Source organism: Hemitrygon akajei, unplaced genomic scaffold (assembly GCF_048418815.1).
Source record: "Hemitrygon akajei unplaced genomic scaffold, sHemAka1.3 Scf000096, whole genome shotgun sequence".
Lineage (NCBI taxonomy): Eukaryota > Metazoa > Chordata > Chondrichthyes > Myliobatiformes > Dasyatidae > Hemitrygon > Hemitrygon akajei.
This window is the reverse complement of record NW_027331982.1, coordinates 767,210-794,011: the sequence shown is the minus strand read 5'-3', so window position 1 is coordinate 794,011 and position 26,802 is coordinate 767,210. Positions and strand designations below refer to the sequence as shown.

The 26,802-nt window shown below is 45.0% G+C and overlaps 2 protein-coding genes and 1 long non-coding RNA gene across 4 annotated transcripts in view; all 3 read left to right on the top strand.

Moving 5' to 3' along the window:
• Positions 1-26,802, top strand: part of LOC140722996 (NACHT, LRR and PYD domains-containing protein 3-like) — a 725,328-nt gene that overhangs the window by 352,322 nt on the left and 346,204 nt on the right. The window lies entirely within an intron of this gene.
• Positions 2,000-20,486, top strand: LOC140723004 (uncharacterized). Of its 2 annotated transcripts, none has more exons than XR_012097785.1 (4): positions 2,000-2,136; positions 3,868-4,035; positions 6,700-6,863; positions 19,941-20,486. It is a non-coding gene; the product is annotated as an uncharacterized lncRNA (long non-coding RNA). The 2 variants fall into 2 exon arrangements; XR_012097784.1 differs by having other exon boundaries at positions 6,696-6,863.
• LOC140722985 (uncharacterized) lies at positions 16,578-19,140 on the top strand (the record flags this gene model as incomplete). Its single annotated transcript, XM_073037609.1, has 1 exon — positions 16,578-19,140. A coding segment is annotated over one exon (1,743 nt), but the record flags the coding sequence as incomplete, so codon positions are not given.

The window sequence follows — 26,802 nt, the reverse complement described above, 5'->3', positions numbered from 1 at the left end:
TCATCTTGACAGCTCTGTAGGTCGAATGTATGAGACAGTACACTGTTAAATGAAAAACCCTGAACAGTGTCGATGATCAGAGGAATCTCAGACTCCAAGGAGGCGGGACTATGACGTCAGTCACAGGCTGACAGCGCTGACTGTGGACTGAACCATAAGAGAGAGAGAGAGAGAGAGAGAGAGAGAGAGAGAGAGAGAGAGAGAGAGAGAGAGAGAGAGAGAGAGAGAGAGAGAGAGGAGAGAGAGAGAGAGAGAGAGAGAGAGAGAGAGAGAGAGAGTGTGTGTGTGTGACTGGAAAAGCTGATCGCTTCAGTTAGTCGCAGCTGAGGCTTGGAATTCTCCTATGCCCACAAGAGTGGGTTGATCATCGGTACACGGAACCCTTGCCTGGGTATGTTGTGTGGTAACCCCTGGAAGAAGGTATTCCTGTGACAGGTTACTTTCGCTGATAACTCGTATGTGGACGGATTCAACGGATAAGAACTTCGTCGACGGTTATTTTGAAGTAACGGCCTTTTCTCTACGTTTCACCCTGGTCACAAATATCTCTCTCCCATCATTTATTCCGTGTATTACTGAAGTATGGAGCCAGTGATCATTAATGGAGAATGTGGAGCAGGTTAAGACCTACAAGTATCTGGGAGTACAGTTAGACGAGAAGCTAGACTGGACTGCCAACACAGATGCCTTGTGCAGGAAGGCACAGAGTCGACTGTACTTCCTTAGAAGGTTGGCGTCATTCAATGTCTGTAGTGAGATGCTGAAGATGTTCTATAGGTCAGTTGTGGAGAGCACCCTCTTCTTTGTGGTGGCGTGTTGGGGAGGAAGCATTAAGACGAGGGACGCCTCACGTCTTAATAAGCTGGTAAGGAAGGCGGGCTCTGTCGTGGGCAAAGTACTGGAGAGTATGACATCGGTAGCAGAGCGAAGGGCGCTGAGTAGGCTACGGTCAATTATGGAAAACTCTGAACATCCTCTACATAGCACCATCCAGAGACAGAGAAGCAGTTTCAGCGACAGGTTACTATCGATGCAATGCTCCTCAGACAGGATGAAGAGGTCAATACTCCCCAATGCCATTAGGCTTTACAATTCAACCGCCAGGACTTAAGAACTTTTTAAAAGCTATTATTAATGCTTTTTGAGATAGTGATTTAGATGCATATCATATTTTTTTACTGAGTTAAGTATTGTATGTTATTAGTTTTGCTACAACAGGTGTATGGGACATTGGAAAAAAAAGTTGAATTTCCCCATGGGGATGAATAAAGTATCTATCTATCTTTCCTACTTTATCATGTCAGGACTCTAAGTTTTGTTCCCTCGGGTTCGATAGTCTGGGAGATATATTTACACATATATACACTTAACGCTGTTAACTTCCCTTTATTTCGTTAAGTTACTATATTATAAGTAGATACTAATAAAGAGAGTGGTTTTAACATCAAAACCAGACTCCAGTGTGAACTCTATTGCTGCTGGTTCGTTTCTAAAACGTCACAGTTCGTAACACAGTTTTATAAAACTAGTTAGACCACATCTGGAGTGTTTCATACAGTTCTGGTCGCCCCCATTCTCGGAACGATGTCGGGGCTTTTGAAAGGGCGCAGAAGAGGTTTACCAGGACACTGCCTGGATTAGAGGGCATGAGCTATAACGTGAGGCTGGACAAACTTGTGTTGTTTTCTCCAGAGCGGCGCAGGCTGGGTTGAGACTGGATGGACGTTTATAAGATTACGAGAGGAATAGATAGAGTGGACAGACGATATATTTTTCCTGGGGGTTGAAATGTCTAATACATTTAAGGTGAGAGGAGATGTGAGCGGCAGGTTTGCCTCTTTCCACAGACTACTGAGTCGCTGGAGTCTCTGCCTGCGGGGGGGGGGGGGGATGGGTCACCAATCCTGACACGTGATCCCGTTTGCCCCTCCCATTTAACCGCAGATGGGCAGCACCTGCGCGTCTGTCTCGGAGGCCCCGCCTCCGGAATCTCTTCGCGCATGCTCACAGTCTCCGGGTGGACGGTGTTTTCCTCTCCGCTCCGAGCTGAAGTGGGTCGGCTGTGTGTTCGTGAAAGACTTTCGTCTCTTCCGTCGGGATCGCTGTCTGCGGGCCGAAGATATCACTTTCCCATCGGTGAGTATTGAGACCGATCCCGAGCGGGGAGATCCGATGTTGGCCGTGAGCCCCGAACTGAGGGCCAGTTACTCATTTATTTTCCAATTATCTGGGCTCGTCAGAAATGTGTCGACTTCACTTAATCTGCATTGAACGATCCAAACCAGGAGCCCAGGCTGTCTGTTTCCGCAGAATTGAAATGGAAGTGCCGCCAACAGGTCACGTGAGATTGTGTGCCGCAGATCTGCCCCGCCCTCCGCTTTGTCACCAGATCACGTGGTGTGATTTTGTTCATTTGGTCCCATTAACTTTCCTAACTCGCCCCGCTTCCTGAGGCTCCTCACATTTGTCCTGGAGCTTTATGGCTGTTGTGTCTTCTCCCGGAGTGGGGTGGGTGAGAAAGGAGAACGTCCCAGGTTGTGGGGATCTTTGATTTCACTGCCTGCTTTACCGAGGGACTGTGAAGTCTCGGGGGTAAGATGGTTTCTGTAATGTGCCGATCTGTATCCAAAGGTCTCTGCCGTTCCTCACAGTCACGGGCGGAGCAGTTACCATGCAAAGCGTGAAGTGTCCGGATGGGAAACTTTCTATGAGGTGTTCATAAAAATTTGGTGAGGGTTAAAGTATATATGACAAAGTTATTTTTGTTTCTTCTAACTTTTGTCAATTTTGAATCTTTTATACAGTAGTATGTATCATTAATTCAGTATCTCTGGTGTGTTCTGACGTCTCCGGATCGGCTTTTTCGTGTTTACAACAGTAGGATTAGACCCGTGAGTCTGGTGTTCAAGCTGTGTTTGGAAATTCCCCCCCCCCCCCCCCCCCTCACTGTCACCAGTCTGTCATTCGGTGGAAATCAAGCAGAATCTCAAGTTGCTGGAGATCTGCACTAAAAACTGTAAATATTTGAAGTCATTCTGACAAAACGTCATTAACCTGATATGTAAAGTTTGTTCCCCTCCCCGCAGCTGTTCCTTACCTGCTGAGCGTTTCTGGTAATTCCAGTTTCTTTTTATTACATTCACCCTACACTGGTTGATATTTCCTGAAATGGACCTGATTTAACCTGGAAATTGAAATGACTCATTCTGTGATAGTACATCAGTAAAGGAAGCACAACTTTTCCTTGTCAATTATCCTGGTACCAGTTTGTCTGTTATTCCTGGAAATGTGTTCAGTACAGTTGTTGCTAACGAGGTTTACATGAATAATATCAGGAACGATCGGCTTTATGTATGAGGAGCATTTGATGGTTCTGGACCTGTGCTCAATGGAGTTCAGAGGGACGGTGAGGTTTGTGGAGGCGATGTATGGTTAAGTAAACCTACCGAATAGTGAAAAGTCTGGATACAGTGGACATGGAGTGGATGTTTCCATTAGACAGAGAGTCTGTGATCTGACAGCACAGTCTCAGAATAAAAATGCTTCCCGTTAAAATTCATTTGAGAAACTTTTTTTGCCAAAAGGTGTCTGAAGTGTGGAATTTGTTGCCGCAGAGTTTGGCTGAGGCGGCCAATTCTGTTGGCCTTAATTCTGTTCCTTATTTCTTACCATGACTGAATGATGGCTCCTTCTGATCCCATATCGTTTTGTGTCTTGTGAGGGACAATAAACGATTGTTCACTGAGATCATTACTGTATTGCCTTCAATGTTTAAATTTCAGTGAGTTTTGTTCTTAGTAACATTATGCAGAAATGTTTGGTTCTGCTTTTTATTGTTAATGTGCTTCATTATCTTTCATGTTAAAGTTAGACCTGTGGTGGGAGATTTATTGGAAGAACAACCGCAACTGGAAGCAAACCACGACTGAAGACGAGGGAACAGCAACAAGTGAACCAGCCCGAGGACTGAGAGCATCAACTGGAGAGAACCCATCTGACTCGGAGATTCCTGTGATTCAGTCAGGAGAAAGTTTGGTGAGTCTCATTTACTCAAACACTGGTCCTTTAGACATTACATACCTGTACAAAGGAAGGTAGGAAATAGTTGGAGTGAGACTGAATGTGCCCAGAAGTACCAGTTATGCCTCTGTCAGACCCAGTTGCAATCACTCCTGGTCTGGTAATGAGCTTCCAGCAGCCCAGTCCTTTAAAACCACTCCCATTCTGTGGAAGTCGAATCCGGATAAAGTCACTCAGAGACCGTACAGTACAAACTCTTTATTCCAAGTACCTGGGGCTTACTCAGTTAGTCGCTCAAACAGGAACAGTCGATGGCTGTTCCCACCCAATCCACTAACTGACCAACAATTCCCCTTACACCACAGATATATCCATCCAGATACCCCCCACACAAGATAGGCTGGAGCCAAATTTATGTACTACATGAGAGCCCCTAAAGACAAATTACAAAATAGTCATAATGGCTTGCACACACAGAAGCTGTCCTATCTCTACACAAGGAGAGAAGCATCCTGAAACCCTAGCTAGCTACCCTGAAGAAGAAATAAGGCTCAGCACGGCTTAACACATTGGTTGATCATCAGCAGTTTCTTTCAGAAAAACAGGCTGCTTTTTTTTTAACGAAATGTTAACCATTTTACCTTTTTTGATGTTAAAACCACTTTCTTTATTCATATCTACTTATAATATAACAAATTAAGCAGAATAATCAAAAGCTAAAAGTGTTATGAGTACACATATGTGTAAATATAACTCCCAAACTACTGAGCTCAGGGAATACCAAGCTTAAAGTCTTGAGATGGGAAAGTATGAAAGTTCAGTTCATCCACGGAATCAATGACGAGAGAGAGATATTTGTAATCCAAGGTGAATGTCGAGAGAAGGCAATTACGTTGAATTCCACAAATTCCACAGTGGTAAAACAGGATAATAGTCGCCGTAGGTCTTATCCGTCGTTGTTCTAAATCCACATACGAATTATCACCAGAAGCAGCTTATTACAGGAGTACTGTCTTCAGACGGAACTACCACCCAGGCAAGGGTTAACACACAGGTAGATTCCGCAAGGTACTCCCAATCCAGATCCAACACACAAAGTATTACCGACCGTGATTTCCACAGAATATCCCTTCTCACAAGTGGTTACCACATAACACACATAGACGTTACATACCTGTACAAAGGAAGGTAGGAAATAGTTGGAGTGAGACTGAATATGCCCAGAAGTACCAGTTATGCCTCTGTCAGACCCATATGCAATCACTCCAGGTCTGGTAATGTGCTTCCAGCAGCCCAGCCCTTTGAAACCACTCCCATTCCCTCACAGTGGTTACTCAGTTCAAGATCTTGCATCCTCTGATGTAGCTTTTGGTCAGTTCTGAGTGGGGAGAGGGAAAGACAGGGGAGTGTTCATACTGACTGTCTTTCAAAAAAAGTAATTGTTTGAACTTGCTGCAAATTCTCTACCTATACCCTGTACTTTCTCAACTAAATTATTGACATAGATGGCAAGTAGCAATGGGTGTAACCCCAGGAAACGTCACTAAGCACGGGACTCGAGTCCAAGAGACGCTCAGGGTCGGTGAGTGGCAGCTTCAGCTGTGCGACTCTGTGAGGTTGGGTCCTGGGATATCAGTTTTTGATCCAAGTAAAATCGGTGGAAATCAAGCAGAATTTCAAGTTGCTGGAGATCTGCACTAAAATCTGAAAATGTTTGAAGTCATTCTGATGAAACGTTATTAACCTGAATTGTAGATCCCACAGCTGTTCCTTACCTGCTGAGCGTTTCTAGTAATTCCAGTTTCTTTTTATTACAAACACCCTGGACTGATTTGTATTTCCTGAAATGGACCTGATTTAACCTGGAAATGGAAATGACTCGTTCTGTGATAGTACATCAGTGAAGAAAGCACAACTTTTCCCTGTCAATTATCTGGTACCATTTTGTCTGTTATTGCTGGAAATGTGTTCAGTACAGTTGTTGCTAACGAGGTTTACATGAACAATCTCAGGAATGATCGGCTTTATGTATGAGGAGCATTTGATGGTTCTGGACCTGTGCCCAATGGAATTCAGAGGGATGGTGGGGGTGGTGGAGGGATGTATGGTTAAGTAAGCCTACCAAATGCTGAAAAGCCTGGATACACTGGAAAGGGAGGGGATGTTTCCATTAGACGGAGAGTCTGTGATCTGACAGCACAGTCTCAGAATAAAGATACTTCTCTTTAAAACTGAGATGAGAAACATTTTTTGGCTAAAAGATGTCTGATCTGTGGAATTTTTTGCCGCAGAGGTTGGTTGAGGCTGCCATTTGGGTATATTTATGACAGATTAATATATTGATGATTGCTGAGTAGCTTCAGGGTTACAGGAGAAAGGCAGGAATATGGTGTTAGAATAAAAATCGGCCGTGGTTGAATGGTGGGGCAGACCAGATGGATCGAATCACCTAATTCTGTTCCTGTGTCTTATATCTTACCATGATTGAATGATGGCTTCTTCTTATCCCATATCGTTTTGTGACATGTGAGGGAGAATAAAAGATTGTTCACAGAGGTCATTAAATCTGCTTTCAATGTTTAACTGTCAGTGAGTGTTGTTCAGAGTAACATTAAGCAGAAATGTTTGGTTCTCCTTTTTATAGTTAATGTGCTTCATTATCTTTCATGTTAAAGTTAGACCTGTGGTGAGAGATTTATTGGAAGAAAAACCGCAACTGGAAGCAAACCACAACTGAAGACGAGGGAACAGCAACAAGTGAACCAGCCCGAGGATTGAGAGCATCAACTGGAGAGGACCCATCTGACTCGGAGATTCCGGTGATTCAGTCAGGAGAAAGTTTGGTGAGTCTCATTTACTCAAACACTGGTCCTTTAAACATTACATACCTGTACAAAGGAAGGTAGGAAATGGTTGGGAGTGAGACTGAATGTGCCCAGAAGTAACAGTTATGCCTCTGCCAGAACCAGTTGTGAAGAAGCCCTCCCAATGTTCCCTTTAAACTTTTCGCCCTGCACCCTTAACCCAAACCCTCTTTTTTTTTTCACCCCTAGCCTCAGTGGATAAAGCCTGCTTGCATTCACTCTATCTGTACCCATCATATTTTTATATACCTCTATCTAGTCTCCCCTCATTCTTCTATGCTCCAGGGAATAAAGTCCTAACCTGTTCAACCTTTCTCTGTAACTCAGTTTCTCAAGTCCTGGCAACATCCTCATAAACCTTCTCTGCACTCTTTTAACCTTATTAATATCCTTCCTGTAATTCGGTGACTAAAACTGCACACAATACTCCAAATTCGGCCTCACCAATGCCTTATACAACTTCAGCATAACATTCCAAATCTTATACTCAATACTTTGATTCATAAAGGCCAATGTACTAAAAGCTCTCTTTACTACCCTATCTACCTGTGACGCCAGTTTTAGGGAATTTTGTATCAGTATTCGTAGATCCTTCTGTTGTAGTGCACTCCTCAGTGCCCTACCATTTAGCCGGTATGTTCTACCTTTTTTTTCCCTTCCAAAGTGCAATACCTCACACATGTCTGTATTAAACTGCATCTGCCATTTTTCAGCCCATTTTTCTAGCTGGTCCAGATCCCTCTGCAAGCATTGAAAACCTTCTTCACTGTCCACTACTCCTCCAATCCTTGCATCATCAGCAAATTTGCTGATCCAATTTACTAAATTATCATCCAGATCATTGATATAGACGGTAAATAACAATGGACCCAGCACTGATCCCTGTGGCACACCACTAGTCACAGGCCTCCACTCAGAGAAGCAATCCTCCACTACCACTCTCTGACTTCTCCCATTGAGCCAATGTCTAATCAAATTTACTACCTCACCATGTATACCTAGTGACTGAATCTTCCTAACTAACCTCCGATGTGGGACTTTGTCAAAGGCCTTACTGAAGTCCATACAGACAACATCCACTGCCTTGCCTTCATCCACTTTCCTTGTAACCTCCTCAAAACCTCTAATAGATTTGTTAAATATGACCTATCACACACAAAGCCATGTTTAATAGGTCCCCGTCTATCTAAACGCTTGTAGATCCTATCTCTTGGTACTCCTTCCAATAATTTACCCACTACCAACGTCAAACTTACCGGCCTATAATTTCCTGGATTACTTTTAGAGCCTTTTTTATACAACAGAACAACATGAGCTATCCTCAAATCCTCTGGCACCTGTCCTGTAGGTAACGACATTTTAAATATATCTGCCAGGGCCCCTGCAATTTCAACACTGGTCTCCTTCAAAGTCTGACGGAATACCCTGTCAGGTCCTGGAGATTTATCTACTCTGACTTGCCTCAAGATAGCAAGCTCCTCTTCTATCTGAAAAGGTTCCATAACCTCACAAATTGTTTGCCTTATTTCCATTAACTCCATACCAGTTTTCTTAGTAAATACAGGCACAAAAAAAACATTTAAGATCTCCCCCATTTCTTTTGGTTCCATAAATAGCCGACCACTCTGATCTTCAATAGGACCAATTTTATCCCTTACTATCCTTTTGCACTTAACATACCTGTAGAAGCTCTTAGGATTATCCTTCACCCCGACTGCCAAAGCAACCTCATGTCTTCTTTTAGCCCTCTTGATTTCTTTCTTAAGTATTTTCTTACTCTTTTTATACTCCGCAAGTACCTTATTTACTCCCTGTTTCCTATAACTGCTCCCTATAACTGACATTATACATGTCATACATCTCTCTCCTTTATCAGAGTTCCAATATCCCTCGAGAACCAAGGTTCCTTATTCTTATTCACTTTGCCTTTAATCCTGAGACTTTGTTCCCAGCGTGTCCTCGTGGGCCATCCAGAAATGATTTCAGCTGGTGACAACCCTGTTTTCCCCTGTGGGGTAACCCTCATGTGGAATCGGGCTAATGGTCAGACCTTCAACCAAGTGAGTCCAGTCTCCACTGTTAGTCTGGCCAGTTTACTCTTCAGAGTGCCATTGGCTCTTTCCACTCTGCCAGCGGCCCGTGGGTGGTGTACACAGTGGAATTGTTGCTGGATAGCTAGTTCATTATGTACCCCTTTGTTTACTTTCACCACAAAGTGTGGGTCATTGTCAGAGCTCAGCATCTCTGGCAGGCCGTACCTGGGAATTATATCCCATAATAATACCGTAACAACAGTCAGCAGTATTATTGATAGTTGGAATAGCTTCAATCCGTCTACTAAACACATCTATAATAACTAAGCAGTATCTATAGCAATGTACTCTAGGCAATTCAATAAAATCAACTTGTAGACACGAAAAAGGACCAACTGTCAAGGGAGTCGTACCCGGTGTGCAGGGCCCAGGTGTGTACAATTACGTACATAATCAAACAATATTGGTAAAAACTGTGTAGGAATACAAACCTGTCCCGCTGGGTGATCCAAAAACCTATGTTGGGGTCTTTCTGGCACCCCATCAGAAGCCCTGTTTGCACTCCTCCTCAGAGGCATCCCCCTGAAAATTACGTACCTCCCGCATGTCTGGCAAACCTGTTCTGCTTAAGTCACAGAAGGTTGTTTGACAGGAACCCGAGGGAACTACAACTACTGGGGATTTTGCCACAGTTTTTGCTGTCTAATCTGCTAAAGCATTGCCTTTAGTGACCAGGTTAGTCATGCGGGTGTGGGCTGCACATTTAATAACAGCCAAAACTCGAGGTAGCTGTAGAGCGGTGAGTAAGTTGTTTACAAAGGTGGCATTACTAATGGGGAGGCCAGAGGAAGTCAGGAATCCCCACGTTCCCAGAGATCCCTGTAGTCATGTACAATTCCAAATGCAAAACGGAGTCTGTGTAAAGGTTCCCACTTTTGGCTGTTGCTGGGATACAGGCACGAGTCAAACAGCTCAGCCTTCTGGGTGGAAAAAGCTGCTTCAAAAGAGGCCAGCTCAATTAATTCATTGTCCATCACTATCGCATTGCCAGAATATTGTTTTCCTGCTCGATCCACAAAAGAGCTTCCATCCTCATAAAACAGTGTCTTGGGCTTGAGGGGGTAATACGGAATGGATGGGAGAGTCTGTCCTTCTTTCACGGTGATCCGGACAGGAGGCAGTCGGTGCGACCGATTTCATGGTCTGCAGTTGCTCAGAGATTGGGTACAACGCCTTACATTTGGTCAATATTAAAAGAGAGTTTTACTAGATAATAGACAGTAGGTGCAGGAGTAGGCCATTCGGCCCTTCTAGCCAGCACCGCCATTCACTGTGATCATGGCTGATCATACACTATCAGTATCCTGTTCCTGCCTTCTCCCCATATCCCTTGACCCCACTATCTATAAGAGCTCTGTCTAACTCTCTCTTGAATACATCCGGAGACTTGGCCTCCACTGCCTTCTGGGGCAGAGCATTCCACATATCCACCACACTCTGGGTGAAAAAGTTTTTCCGCATCTCAGTTCTAAATGGCCTACCCCTTATTCTTAAACTGTGGCCTCTAGTTCTGGACTCACCCATCAGCGGTAACATGCTTCCTGCCTCCAGCGTGTTTAATCCCTTAATAATCTTATATGTTTCAATCAGATTCCCTCTCATCCTTCTAAATTCCAGTGTATACAAGCCCAGTCACTCCAATCCTTCAACATATGACAGTCCCACCATTCTGGGAATTAACCTTGTGAACATATGGTGCACTCCCTCAATAACAAAAATGTTCTTCCTCAAATTTGGAGACCAAAAACTGCACACAATACTCCAGGTGGGATTTCACCAGGGCCCTGTACAGCTGCAGAAGGACCTCTTTACTCCTATACTCAATTCCTCTTGTTATAAAGGCCAGCATGACATTAGCTTTCTTCACTGCCTGCTGTACCTGCATGCTTGCTTTCATTGACTGATGTACAAGAACACCTAGATCTCGTTGTACTTCCCTTTTTCCTAACTTGACTCCATTTAGATAATTGTGTTCCTGTTCTTGCCACCAAAGTGGATAACCTCAGATTTATCCACATTAAACTGCATCTGCCATACATTTGCCCACTCACCCAACCTGTCCAAGTTACCTTGCATTCTCATAACATCCTCCTGACATTTCACACTGCCACCCAGCTTTGTGTCATCAGCAAATTTGCTAGTTACTTTTAATGCCTTCATCTAAATCATTAATGTAAATTTTAAACAGCTGCGGTCCTAGCACCGAACCTTGCGGTACCCCACTGGTCACAGCCAGTGTCCCGTCCCGTCTTCACTTCCAACTCCTTCCAGTATCGGGGTTAGCTCACAGGAAATCCTGCCAGTCTCCTTGGTGCTGGAGGCTTGTTTTGTCAGGGTGTAGGCAGGGAACCCAGGGCAAATCCTGATGCTGGTATGAGGAACCACCAGTCCTGTCTGTCACCAAAGGAAATCCAGAACTTCAGACAGTAATGAACTGCCCTCTCTTCCTTTAACCTCTCCAATCACCGTGAATGGGAACTTCTGTCCCTCGAGGGGTGCATAATATTGGCTTTCCTCAGTGACGCACCCCGTAGGGTCAAAGCACAGAGTCACAGGAGAGTCGGCCACTGGCAGAAGGGGTTCAAACACAGTGGAGTCCAGATTAAGTGCCCACCACTGGAGGGGGTTCAGAAACTAGGGAAGCTGTCGGTTGTTTGCCAGTTGCAGGGTGATAGAGAATCTGTGCGGAGAATCTCAACTTCCAACAGACAGAGCAAGTCTCTCCCTGCTAGATTACACCCCCGACTGGTGGTGACTGTAAATGAAATCTCACACTGGCTCCCCTGGAGTTTCACCTGCAGTGGCTGGGTACGTGAATACATACGTTCCGTGTCTTCGAACCCAGACAGAGTGATTGTAGTGTCTGAAATCTGGAATCCCTTTTCCGATCCTATTTCCTGATCGAGAGTGGTTGTGATTGCCCCCACATCAGTCATAAACAGAAATGAAATTTCAGCAACTTGCAATATTACATTGGTAATATTCTTCTTCAGGGGTGGAATTCACAGTAGGAAGCATCCTTGCATATCAATTTCTAAACGTGTTGTTGTCCCCACCTGTCCGTTGGTAGGTTTTTGTTCCCATTTCTGATCCCCAGATATAGCCCACTCACATCCTCCTTTCCACTGAACATAGTCACCTTTAATATTAGTTCCCTTCAGGGTTGATCGGGATTCGAAAGTCGGGTCGCAATGATATGTCAAAGCTCATCACATTCGATTTCGGTCATTGTCAGGCCAATCCATATTATTTTTAATCGTTTTGGCTATCTATATTGGTAAGCGATAGAACAGTAGAGCATTGAACTGGGGGACAGATTCCCATCATTAAAGGCTTGGTCTCCTGCGAAAGTGCTGTAGCAGGTCACAAATCACTCTCAATAGTCTGGTCCCGAATCCCCAGGCTTAGGTTTGCATTCAGGTACTCTAGTGATGTTTATAGGTTGCTGGAGAGCCCTTCCCAAGGCTTGAATAATCTGGTCTGTCTGTTCATTCTCATTATGTTTTCCCACCTGTAACTCCTGATAGCTTTGGTATCTCAAATCTGCCTTCCATTTCCACCCCTCGTCATGCAGAATCTTGTGGAGTCGCAGTAAACGTTTTTGTACTGCGGACACACTGAGCAAACTGTGCTGGTTTTTCTTTTATATCCGGGGCCTGATTCATGATCATTATCATTTCTTGAGGCTTCCAGGGAGCATACACAGGAATCACTGAGGGCTGTCCCTCCTCCTGCTCGTGGATTGGGCAGCATTCGGGTGGGAATTGTCTTTGTGGAGCCATTAACTCTGTGGTTTTATTGGATTCTTCCCTCCCTGTCTCGGAATAATCCTCAGTATTCCCATTCGGGATCTTACAGTAAAGTGAACCTCCCTTCCCTGTCCTGCTGTGTTACCCGAGCAACCACCATTGGGGTTTGGGGGCACTGGGTGCACTTGGCCCCTGGTAAGGTAGGAGAGGTACGGGGTCAGGTGGTGCCCACTCCTCATCACGGTCACTGTCCTCCGGTCCTGTTCACCCTGTACACATCAGACTTCCAATATAACTTGGAGTCCTGCCATGTGCAGAAGTTCGCTGATGACACGGCCATAGTGGGGTGTGTCAGGAATGGACAGGAGGAGGAGTATAGGAAACTGATACAGGACTTTGTGATATGGTGCAACTCAAACTACCTGCGTCTCAATATCACCAAGACCAAGGAGATGGTGGTGGACTTTAGGAGACCTAGGCCTCATATGGAGCCAGTGATCATTAATGGAGAATGTGTGGAGCAGGTTAAGACCTACAAGTATCTGGGAGTGCAGTTAGATGAGAAGCTAGACTGGATTGCCAACACAGATGCCTTGTGCAGGAAGGCACAGAGTCGACTGTACTTCCTTAGAAGGTTGGCGTCATTCAATGTTTGTAGTGAGATGCTGAAGATGTTCTATAGGTCAGTTGTGGAGAGCACCCTCTTCTTTGTGGTGGCGTGTTGGGGAGGCAGCATTAAGAAGAGGGACGCCTCACGTCTTAATAAGCTGGTAAGGAAGGCGGGCTCTGTCGTGGGCACAGAACTGGAGAGTATAACATCGGTAGCTGAGCGAAGGGCGCTGAGTAGGCTACGGTCAATCATGGAAAACCCTGAACATCCTCTGCATAGCACCATCCAGAGACAGAGAAGCAGTTTCAGCGACAGGTTGCTATCGATGCAAAGCTCCTCAGACAGGATGAAGAGATCACTACTCCCCAATGCCATTCGGCTTTATAATTGAACCGCCAGGAGTAAGATATGTTAAAGTGCCGGGGTTAGGACTGAGCTTAAGTTACCATTCAATGTATTTAAATAGTTAAGTATTGTATGTAATTAGCTCTTCTACAATAAGTGTATGGGGCATTGGAAAAAATGTTGAATTTCCCCATGGGGATGAATAAAGTATCTATCTATCTATCAAACAGGGTCGGTATGACAGACATGGGTTTGGGATCCCTTGTTTCCCTATCAGTATGTAACAAAACCCGATTTCCTTCGGGATCAATAAAGTATATCTGTCTGTCTGACATTCCTGCCCTTCTCTCCTATCTAGGCTGGCCTTGGTTTGCTTACTTTGTTTTTCCTGCTCTCATTTTCGGCATCCATGCACCCATTCACACTTCACTTTTAGCGTCTCCCAACCTTTGCAGTACATACCTCTATCCCATTGTCACATGCATTCTTACTCCAACTTGTTAATAATATTCTGTTCCACTGCACATCTGCTTTTCCTTCCATTCCCTTTACAACAATTTCCACTTCATTCCACAGTTCATTTTCCATATCAAATTTACTGCTTATTCTCATGAGGTAATATCCCAGGTTCCCCGCCAGTGGCCACATATTGTTCCCCGATTTCTTATTCAGCGCTGCACTCAACATTTGAAAATCTTTTTCCTTGTCTGGAAAACTCTCAATCGACTGCAATTGACCCATGTTCTCTTTGTCACTTAATTGGCACAAAGCCTCCTGCTCAATTATCAATCAGGTAAATTTACCCGGTTGGCACCTCCTGCACAATTGATTAATTTACATGGCACATCTGCCTCCTGCCCACAAGCTAAGCAATCAGCCTTGGGTGAGGGACTGTACCTCCAAAGGAACTAACGGACAGCGACAAAAGTTAAAATACCTATTGGGCACCTGGTCAGTCTCTGCAGTCCCCAGAGTGGTCCAGCCAGTTGCTCAGCCCGTCTGCTTGGCACTCCCTGTATTGGGATCCTGTTCATGATGACAAATGTTGAAAGTTGAATCCAAATAAAACTCGGGAGCCCAGTTTCTTATCATCACCACAGTTTATTGTGCATTCTCCTGCAGGAGTTTGAGACCCAGTTGTCAAAGGGAAGGCACATAAGCACTGCCACCATCTTAACAACTGGACTGACTTGTTATGGACTCAGGTTACAGCCGTATACTTGTACATATCAAGCTCTTGCAAGATGTTATTTGAACTGGTACACCCAACACGTCTGTTGGTGCAAAACTTAATTACTTAGAATTGAGAGTTTGCTAAATCAAGGCTTTAATTACTGATGGATGTACTGTCCAGTCCTTGTCAGTTATTCCCTTTGCAAGGCCCTGTTTAATTACAAACAGAAGTTCATTCCTGTCCTATCAGTGAGTCCTCCTCCATTTACTCAAACAAGAGTACAATCGTTATCAGCTAATGACGGTATAATGTATAATGTTATCAGCTAATGAGAGTACAATGTATAATGTTATCAGTTCTCAGTGTGTCTCTATGCAAGCTGCAGAGAGCTTGTAATGGGCCTGTCTTAGCTAAATGCTGAAGACTGAGTTCACTTCGGTTCAAAATTCCAATTCAGTCCCAATTATTCTTTTAGCCAGAGATTACATAGGTTCAAAATGATTTTTTTTATATATCCTCAATTCCTCAGGTGGGTTCAGGGGAAATATTTATGTCCAATATAGAAACTGGTGTTACATCTGTGTATTGTGGTGATGCAAAAGTTGCTGGAGAATTTGCAAGTGGGAAGAAGTGGAGTTATATTTGCAAATCTCAATTTTTAAAGCGTAGTTTAGCAAGCAAACGACATAATGGACAACGTACAAAAGCTTTGGTGAGAAAATCCTTCATTACCCGTTACAGGCCTGCTACATAGGTAGTGTGAGCGTGCAAATGAACTCATTCATGTATAATGTGTAATGTCCTCGTTTATGTTAAGAGCCTTTTTTAGGTGTATAAGATGATGATTGGCATTGATCGTGTGCATAGCCAGAGGATATTTTCCCAGAGCTGAAATGGCTAACACGAGGGAGCAGAGTTTTACGATGCTTGGAAACAGATGCTGAGGGGATGTCAGGGTAAGTTTTTTTTTTACACAGTGAGTGGTGGGTGCATGGAATGCACTGCTGGCTTTTTGTGTGAGAGTATTTCAGTTACTGTTGGGCCAGGGACCCATTCATCTCAGTGGGAACAGGGAATAATACTAATGGAGAGAGTCAAACTGAGCCAGGTCACAGATTGGAGATGGCAGAAATGCCCCATTCTTATAGACACAGGAAGGATATCCGAGAGTTTAGTGGTCATTCCAGATACCAGCACTGTGCCCAGTTAGAAGATGTTTTCTCTCTCCAACTTGGGTTGAACTTCACTGTAACAGTGTGTTGCCAGATCACACCTTGACAACTCAAGTGATCTCATCTGAAATGTTGTCCTGCACCCATTGATTGATTCTGTAAATCTTTTTACAGGTTAAAAATGACAAAGAATTAATCTATGGGAATCTTGAACACCACACACCAGTTTTGCTGTCTCTATCCAGATATTTAAGAAGTGGAGCAAAGGATTTCCTCGATCATCCTTCCCGCTCAGACTGTGGGGAGGGACTCACTCTATCATCTGACCGACTGGCACGCCTGTCATTTTAAACAAGGGGGAAAACCCATTCATCTGCTCAGACAGTCGGAATGAATTCAGTTGGAAATTTCAACTGAAGGGACATCACCAAGTTCACACTGGGCAAGGCCATTCACCTGTTCTGTGAGTGAGAAGGGATTCAGTCGGTCTTCTCACCTGTGGACACACCAGTATATCACACTGGGGCAGAGGCTGGTCATCTGCTGAATTTGTGGGGAAGGATTCACTCGGTCATCTGACCTAATTGCTCACCAGAGAGTTCACACCGGGGAGCGGCCATTCACCTGCTCAGACTGTGGGAAGGGATTCACTCGGTCATCCGACCTACTGGGACATAAGTTAGTTCACACTGGGGAGAGGCCATTCCTCTGCTCATTCTGTGGGAAAGGATTCATTTCATCATCTAACCTGAAGGTACATCAGCGAGTTCACACTGGTGAGAAGCCAGACACCTGCTTAGACTGTGGGAAGAGATTCACTTGCTCATCGGAACTGAAGGTACATCAGCGCGTTCACACTGGGGAGCGGCCGTTCAGCTGCTCAGACTGTGGGAAGAGATTCACTCGGTCATATCAGCTGAAGCTACATCAGAGAATTAACACTGGAGAGAGGCCATTCACCTGCTCAGACTGTGGGAAGAGATTCACTCGGTCAATCGACCTCCTGGGTCACAAGTTGGTTCACACTCAGGAGAGGCCGTTCATCTGCACAGACTGTGGGAAGGGATTCACTGCGTCATCTCAACTACAGAGACACCAGCGAGTTCACACCAGGGAGAGGCCGTTCACCTGCACAGAATGTGGGAAGGGATTCAGTCGATCATGTCAACTACAGACACACCGGCGAGTTCACACTGGCGAGAGGCCATTCATCTGCTCGGAATGTGCAAAGGGATTCAGTCAGGCATCTCACCTACTGAGACACCAGCGAGTTCACACTGGGGAGAGGCCATTCACCTGCTCAGACTGTGGGAAGGGTTTCAATTGCTCATCCCAACTGAAGGGACATCAGCGAGTTCACACTGGAGAGAACCCGTTCACCTGCTCAGACTGTGGGAAGGGATTTACTTGCTTATCCCAAATGAAGGTACATCAGCGAGTTCACACTGGAGAGAGGCCATTCACCTGCTCAGACTGTGGGAAGGGATTCACTTGCTTATCCCAAATGAAGGTACATCAGCGAGTTCACACTGGAGAGAGGCCATTCACCTGCTCAGACTGTGGGAAGGGATTCACTCAGTCATCTCATCTGAAGGAACATAAGCGAATTCACACTCGGGAGAGGCCGTTCACCTGTTCAGACTGTGGGAAGGGATTCATTCAGTCACACGAATTACTGGTACACAAGTCAGTTCACACTGGGGAGTGGCCATTCACCTGCTCAGACTGTGGGAAAGGATTCACTCTGTCACACGCACTACTGGTACACCAGTCAGTTCACACTGGGGAGTGGCCATTCAACTGTTCAGTCTGTGGGAAGGGATTCACTTGCTCATCCCTAATGAAGGTACATCAGCGAGTTCACACTGGAGAGAGGCCGTTCACCTGCTCAGTCTGTGGGAAGGGATTCACTTGTGCATCCCAACTGAAGGTACATCAGCGAATTCACACTGGGGAGAAGCCGTTTACCTGCTCAGACTGTTGGAAGGGATTCACTTGCTCATCCCAACTGAAGGTACATCAGCGAATTCACACTGGGGAGAAGCCGTATACCTGCTCAGACTGTGGGAAGGGATTCACTTGTTCATCCCAACTGAAGGTACATCAGCGAATTCACACTGGGGAGAAGCCGTATACCTGCTCAGACTGTGGGAAGGGATTCACTTGTTCATCCCAACTGAAGGTACATCAGCGAATTCACACTGGGGAGAAGCCGTTTACCTGCTCAGACTGTGGGAAGGCATTCACTCAGTCATTTCAACTACAGAGACACCAGCGAATTCACACTGAGTAGAGGCCGATCAACTGGTCAGACTTTGGGAAAAGTTTCTCTCAGCCAAATTGTGCATCATTGAGTTCACACTGGGAAGAGGACATTCACCTGCTGTGAATGTGGGAAGGGATTCATTTACTTATCTATCCTTATGACACACTACCTGGTTCACAGTGGGGAGAGGCGAATCAGCTGCTGTGAATGTGGAAAGGGACTCACTCAGTCATCTAACTGATGTAACCCTCGCTTTGGCTAGCAGCTTAATATAAGGGGGTGATAGCCACCCAGCCCAGCCAAACATAAGAAATCTCGTTTGGGTGGATGCTGTGCGGTGTGTCCCCTGAAATAACACAATATGTGATTTAATGATTGATCTTTATAATTCATTCTCTGACTACAGGGTTAGTAAAGAAAACAAAATAAAAGAAAAAGGGCCCACTCTCTCCATTCATGTCTCCTCATCTCTCCCCAGCAAAAAAACACAATAATCTCTCTTCCAGACTCACAAGAAAAAAAACCATTTCTGCCATTGGAAAGCCTCTCATTCCAAAACCCTGTTATCTCTAGTTGTAACCTAAACATTGCTGCTACAGAGAAACCATTACATTGGCAGTGAACCCTTACAGCGTGTTACACTTGTGGCAGACTACCGGGTTCACACTGGGGAGAAAGTTTCAATAAGCTTCATGCTGGATATTTGTCCATCACCATTGCTGAATGCAATTTCGAGAGTGACTGTCGGTGCTGAACTCTGCAATTATTGCTGCTGCTCACCACACCCAGTTCTGCACACTGGTCACTGGGCATGGGAGGAGTTTCTTCTGCTGCATATTCACCTTTAATGGGACAGGAGTTTCATATTCTGCATCTGTGACAAATAAATCAGTTCCATTTTAAACCCTGTCCTTGGTGAATTTACATCACACCTATTGTACAGTAGAGAGTCAACTCAGGCCGGCTGGACCCTGTTAGTGATTCTGTTCCAGGACAGTCCTTTTAAATCTTCCCCTGTTCTTCACCTCTTCCTCTCTCTGTAGTGATGGGTTCCAAACAGTCACCACTCTGTGGGTGAAGAGGTTTCCCTTGAATTCTCTGCAGACTGAAGAAGTTAAGCTGACTGCAGTTCTGTCAGAGATGTTCTTTACCCCTGAAATCTCTGGGCTGAGGAAGAATTAATTTTGGAGTTACCCTCCTTACTCATTTCCACATTGTGGGTTATTTTCTCTGTTTCTAAAGGGTTGTTAGAAAACACCACTGTCCTCTAAAGACTGAAAGCAGAATGGGAAACCATTAGATGGATGTTCAATGGAGCAGGGTCAGAAACCAGAGGCGGGTCTGGACAGGGCAGAGTTTGGGGATCTGGACGATGGTCGGGGTAAGAACTTATTATGAGAAGGGAATGAGCAGCGGGGCGTGGCAACAAATGACAGTGTAGCAACATTTGGAAACAGATTGATAGAGAAAATCTTTTGGTGGTTTGACTGATGACACAAACAATACCCATGTGACATCTGTGTGTTGGGAATGGTTTCAGCTATTGAGGGTGTTATTCCCGCTTGTTTATCCTGTAATATTATATCTGGATAGTTATTATGGATTGTCCTATCTGTAACAATGTATTGATTGTCATATAATTTATAGGATTTTGACTCTAAACCTGGATCAGGCTTGAACTTACGGTGCCTGTATGAAGTGATGGAGGGCAATCATGAGTCAGTATTTAAAGCAAGAATTTGGTGAATGATATTGTATCTTTATAAGTAATCAGATTGAGCTAAATTCCTGCTGGATCCTGGAATGTGTTGGATTGTGTCTGGTTTATCTTGGCCTTTTCTGCACTTACTGCCTTAAATACAAACAATATTGTATGTATTTTTGATATTTTTTCCCCCTTTTGTTAACCAGCTTGTCCTGTATTCCTGCAAGGAACCCCTCTGTTTCTGGGAAGAGGAGTCCAACTCTCAGTCAGGTGCTCGATGCTTCCTTGTCAACATCTCATCTGCTCAGATTGTTGCGATGCCATACTCATTCCACTTCTCAATGTTTTCTTCCAGAGTGATGATTTATTTTTCTGAGTTGGCCTCTCATTTAATTTTTCTGATCTGTATTCCATATCACAACTGTATATACACACATGGAGTGCTGAATCCAGTTCATTTTTCTTGAAAATATAGAAGTTTTATCTGACTGTTGTGTGATCTTTCCTCATGTGTTATTTCTCTTCCTCCTGTCCAAGGTAGTGTTAATCTAAGTGGGTTTCAGTGTAAATGCTCTTTTCTAAAGCTTTCTAAAATTCTTATTTACCATTGTAAATTTTACTGATTGAAATGGGACCAATATATTTTTCTTATTAATGTCAATGCCGGTATTGAAGAAAGTGTTTATTGCCCTTGTTGTATTTGTAAACTAGTGAGCTCTGTTTGACAGAACTTTTTAAGCCGTGAACTAATTTTTTTCAAAGGTTTTCCCTATTTCGCACCACTTTCCATTTCTTTGCTTGTTGATATTCCAGATACGTGGGTATCAAGAGTCCCGGTGAAGGGTCTTGGCCCGAAATGTTGATTCCCATCCATAGATGCTGCCTGACATGCTGAGCTCCTCCAGCACTCTGTGTGTAGTTCTCTAGATTTCTAGCATCTGCAGGTCCTCTTGTTTCTCAGATACTTAATAATGAGCCGGTAGTAGGGTTGTGTAGCTCCTTTGGTAAAATATTAACTAAACTCATTATAAAGATGTTGTATAGGGTTGGAAGGTGCAGACTCTCTAGGTAGACAAGAACAAGCTGGTAGTGGGGTTGTGTGGCTCTGTTGGTAAAATATTAGATAAAATCATTAGAAAGAGGTGGCAAAGGGTTGGAAGTTGTAGAATCAAGGAACAGCAAATGTTAAAAAAGAATCCCTAATGGGAATTGTACAGAGACCTTCAAACAGTAGTAAGTATGAGGTCCTGAAATTACAATGGCAGATTGGAAATGCGTGCCAAAGGGCAATGTTACAATAGTCATGGGGGATTGTCATGCAGGTGATTAGGAAAATCAGGATGGTGTTGGTCTCAAGAGGAGGAATTCCGAGAATGTCTACAAGGTGCTTTTTAGAGCAGCTCGTGGTTGAGCCCAGTTGGGGATCAGCTATTCAGGATTGGGTGTTGCAATGAACCGGAATTAATTAGGTCACTGAACTTCAAAGAACCCTTAGAGGCAAGTGATCTTAATGTGATCAAATTCACCCCGACATTACAGAAGGAGAAGTTAAAGTCAAATGTAGAATAAAAAGAATTAGAGAGGCATGAGAGAAATATTGGTCAAAATTGATTTTAAAAGAACACGGGCAGGGACGAAAACAGTGCAGCAATGGCTGGAATTTTTGGAAGCAATTCGGAAGGCACAGGATATACACATGCAGAAGTTTGGGCACCCCTAGTCAAAATTTCTATTACTGTAAATAGCTAAGCGAGTAAAAGATGACCTGATTACAAAAGGCACAAAGTTAAAGATGACACATTTCTTTAATATTTTAAGCAAGATTACATTTTATTTCCATCTTTTACAGTTTCAAAATAGCAAAAAAAGGGAAAGGGCCAGAAGCAGAAGTTTGGGCACCCTGCATGGTCAGTGCTTAATAACACCCCCTTTGGCAATTATCACAGCTTGTAAACACCTTCTGTAGCCAGTCAAGAGTCTTTCAGTTCTTGTTTGAGTAAATTTCTGGGTTCAGACATTAGTAGCAATGTACTAAATGTGGAAATTACAAATCTCAATATTATTAGAATCGCAGAGCCAAGCAGCACTGAAACTTGCAGTCAATGCTGACCTGTTTTTGTTGTTACTGCCCATTTCCAACTACCTGCACCAGAGCCTCCATACACCTTCCATCCACGTCCTTGCCCAAATTCCTCTTTAGTGTCTAAATCAAATCCACATCCTCCACTTCCACTGGCAGCTCATTCCACACTCTCACCAACCTCCGAGTGAAGAATTCCCCTTCAGATTCCCCGAAAGTAATTCACTTGCACCCTGAACGTATGTCCAATGTCAGGGTGAGCGGGAGGACGGGGCAGAGAGGGAAGACGGGAGTGGGTGGTCAAGTACAGAGCGGAGAGTTTATAGCGGAGAGTTGCTACAGCAAGTGTATGGGACATTGGAAAAAAAAGCTGAATTTCCCCATGGGGATGAATAAAGTATCTATCTATCTATCTATCTTAATATCTTTCAGAAAAAGTAATTGTTTGAACTTGCTGCAAACTTACTTTCCATACCCTGTACATTCTTAACCAAATTATTGATCTAGGTGGCAAGTAGCAATGGTTGATGTTCAAAGTAAATTTTATTATCAGAGTACACATATGTCACCACATTCAACCTTGAGATTGTTTTTCCTAGAGCAAAGCTTAGCAAATCTATAGAATAGTAACAGGATCAATGAAAGATCAAGTAAAGCATAGAATTCAACTGTGCAAATGGAAATATCATTAAATATCAATGAATAAGGAGAGCAATGGGGTGTAACCCTGGGGAACCTCACTAGGCCCGGGCCTTGAGTCCAATAAACAGCCTCCCACCATCACTCTCTGCTTCCTACCTTCAAGACAACTGTGCATCCAGTGAGCCAGCTGTCCCTGGATCCCGTGTGATCTGACTTTCCACAGCAACTTACCATGTGAACCTTATCAAAGGCCTCACTGATGCCCATATCGGCCCCGATCCTGGGACAGAGGTGTCACCGATCAGAGGGCATAGATTTAAGCAGAGGATGAAGAGGTTTAGAGGGATCTGAGGAAGAGATTTCTCACTCAGAGGGTAGTTGGAATCTGGAACACACTGCCCGAGGTTGTGGTGGAGGCAGGTCCCTTCACAACACTTACGAAGAGGATGAGCATTGAAACTGCCGAGATACAGTCGGCTATGAACCAAGTGCTGATAAATGAGACCAGTGTAGACACGGAGTGGATGGTCAGAACAGGTATGGCCGGCCAAAGGCCTGTTTCCGTGCTGTGTGATCCGCCACTCCGAACATGCTAAATTAACGATGGTGGCACCGCAAGGCACTGATTTCAAAACTCCACACCCCTCTCTAAGCTGAAATAAACCAGACTGAACCCCTTTGTCACCACTGTGAGTATCTGTTTCTGTCAAGGTGACATACAAATTGATCACTTTTGCTAAACAACTGGCAATTGATGAAGTTCCTGTGTTTTCTTCCATTAATGTTGCCGCCTTACAGCTAAACTAACCTTCTCACTGTGTCAGAATCAGTGATTAAATCAGACCCCAAACACTGTGCTTTCATCCCTGCACGTTATAACTGGAAACATCTCACTGAGGGTCTGAGGGAGACATGGGATCACATCTCCCCTGCTTCTGACATTTCAAATACCCTCAGAATGGTTTTCTGATTCATTCTGAAGGTTATGGTACATTCAGCTCGTCGTCAGACCTGACAAACCGTGTCTTCCCACAGCTGGTTCCACCTGTTGGTGTGTCCTCTTTCCTCCACCTCCAGGGAAGCCGCATCTCCACACAAACTCCTCACTGGAGACGACTGTCTATACCCGTGGCACAGGAAATCACATCACTGTCACTCTCCTAATTCCGTGTCTGACCTGCTCACCTCCGGGCATCCTCCCTCAACAAGCTTCTTCCTCAGTCACCATCTGTGAGATTATAAAAACACTATTAAAACGATCTATCAGACAGCTCCTGTACCCCTCCACCTCTGACCATGCTGCGCTGGTTAAAACTCTCCCTCCCTTTGCTAACTCCGGATGTCCCAATAGATCCGAACCATCTGTAAAACCCCGTGTCCTCCTCTGATGCAAAGGTCACTGACCTCCCCCCCCCCACCCCCTTCCCAATCTGCAGTCGCAGCCCATGGTCTCCCAGACTCTGGGGCTTGGTAACAAACACAATGTTAACAGCAAGATTACACAATAATTAATATGAACAGAGAATTGCTGCTTCCTGAAAGGACACGCCAACTGGCTCATCCAATTGCCCAGATTCTCCCTAGTTAACAACTTAGTTTGTCCCGGGACCTCTCTTCCCCGGGTTACAGAACGTCCGATCACCACTCTGCTCCCACATCCCTCATCCGACCACTCACCTCACACCTATACATCCACCTATCAGCTCTATCCACACACACAGACAGATCCCCTTCGTTCCAACCACCCTTCCGGCTCGGGGAACCACAACTTACCGATCCCACAGGTTTCGGGCGCAAAGCTAAAACCGGGGCTGCGGGACTGGAGTGCCCGGAGCTTCCAGCCGTCCGGCCGAGCTCGATCCCAGGCCTTTCCCTCTGCAGCCGGTCCCGATTTACACAACCCCGGGATCAGCCCCTTACTCACCGGTGCCCGAATAGGAAAACGCCGCGCCTGCGTTTAGCAGGAGGTACTCCGAAGCAACACCGGTGGACAGAGGTCTGCACAGCGCCACCAGTGGCCGGAGGCGGGAGGGGCAACGGAGAGGTAAATCACAAATAATACGTGCACAACGCTGGGAGAATTCAGCATCCGTGAGAAAAGAGTAGCCAACGTTTCGGACCGAGACCCTTCATCAGGAGTGGGGGGGAATAGAGGGCCGAAGCCCTGAAATAGAGATAGGGGAGGGGGAAGGGCTACAGGCGCCAGGTGGAGAACCAATCAGAGGAAGGATAAAGGGGGGAGGGGATAAGCATGAAAGAACTGTAGAGATAAAGGAGCAGAAAGTTGAAAGGGGAGAGAGGGACCTGGGATAGGGGAAGGGGAAGGGGGAGGGAATTACCGGAAATTGGAGAATTCAATGTTCATACCATCAGGCTGGAGGCTAGCTACTCTGACAGTAGAAGAGGTGTTGCTCCTCCAACCTGAGTTTGGCCCCATCATGGCAGTAGAGGAGGCCCTGTATGGACATATCTAGATGGGAATGGGAGGCCGAGTTGAAGTGGGTGGCAACCGGGAGGTCCTATCTATTAGGACGAATGGAGCGGAGGTGCTCGACGAAGCGATCCCCCAATGTCCATACATAGCCTCCTCTACTGCCATGATGAGGCCAATCTCAGGTTGGAGGAGCAACCTGGCACCTCTAGACCTTCCCCCTCCCCTATCTCGTGGGCTTCGTGTACGTATTCTTTGATCCACAGCATCTGCAGTTGTATTTTTGAGGTAAATCACAAACAAGACAAAGTCTGCAGATGCTGGAAATTCAGAGCAACACAAATAAAATGCTGGCAGAACTCAGCAGGCAGGGCAGCCTCTATCGAAAAGAGTCAACAGGCGACGTTTCCAGTTGAACCATCCTTCAGGACTGAGATGGAATGGGAGAAATATCTGAACAAAATCGGGGCGGGCGAGGAAATGTCTCGCTGGAAGGTGACAGGTGAAACCAGGTAGGTGGGAAAGCTCAAGAGCAGAAGAAAATAGCGTCTAATAGGAGAGGAGAGTGGAGAATAGGAGAAAGGGATGGAGCAGCCGTCCCAGAGAGAAGTGATAAGCAGGTGCGATGACGTGAAAAGTCAGAGAGGAAGAGAGGGAGTGGGAGGGAGGGGTGTGAGGAGGAAATTTGTTCACCGGAAGGAGAAATCTATATTTATGCAAATGTAAGAGTGCAAAGATACATGGTGAAGGCTGCAATTTAGAATTGCTCATAATTCATATTTTTTTTTCATTCAACGTTTCAGAAGTTGTGTTGCCGAACCACAGAGGTTTACGGATCAGATGCTGCTCACTTGGCGCTGCGTGGTTTAGCAGCGAATAGCATGCAGAATTATGCCGGGCCGAACGGTCTGTTTTCCAAATGACCCTATGACGCTGAATGTGCTGCTCAACACAACCGTCATTATTCATCAGTTCACAGTCCCTCACAATTTTAACATAATCCAACTGTAGAAGACTCTTGTTCTAAGAATAGCTCAGTGAATACAGATTCTATTTTAAGAGTATTCAGTAGATTGGTGGAACAGTGGGAAAGAAGGAGAAAAAAACCCATCGGCTCACACTGAGTCAGATATTCACAGGTACGGGACTGAGACAACACCGGTAACGCTGGAGCAGACAGATACAGAACGAACCCCACACTTACATGATAGTAGAGACTGACAGATACAGAATGAAACCCACACTCTCACACTGTGACAGAGACTGACAGATACAGAATGAAACCCACACTCTCACACTGTAACAGAGATTGACAGATACAGAATGAAACCCACACACTCACACTGTAACAGAGACTGGCAGATACAGAATGAAACCCACACTCTCACACTGTAACAGAGACTGACAGATACAGAATGAAACCCACACTCTCACACTGTAATAGAGACTGACAGATACAGAATGAAACCCACACTCTCACACTGTAACAGAGACTGACAGATACAGAATGAAACCCACACACTCACACTGTAACAGAGATTGACAGATACAGAATGAAACCCACACTCTCACACTGTAACAGAGACTGACAGATACAGAATGAAACCCACACTCTCACACTGTAGCAGAGACTGACAGATACAGAATGAAA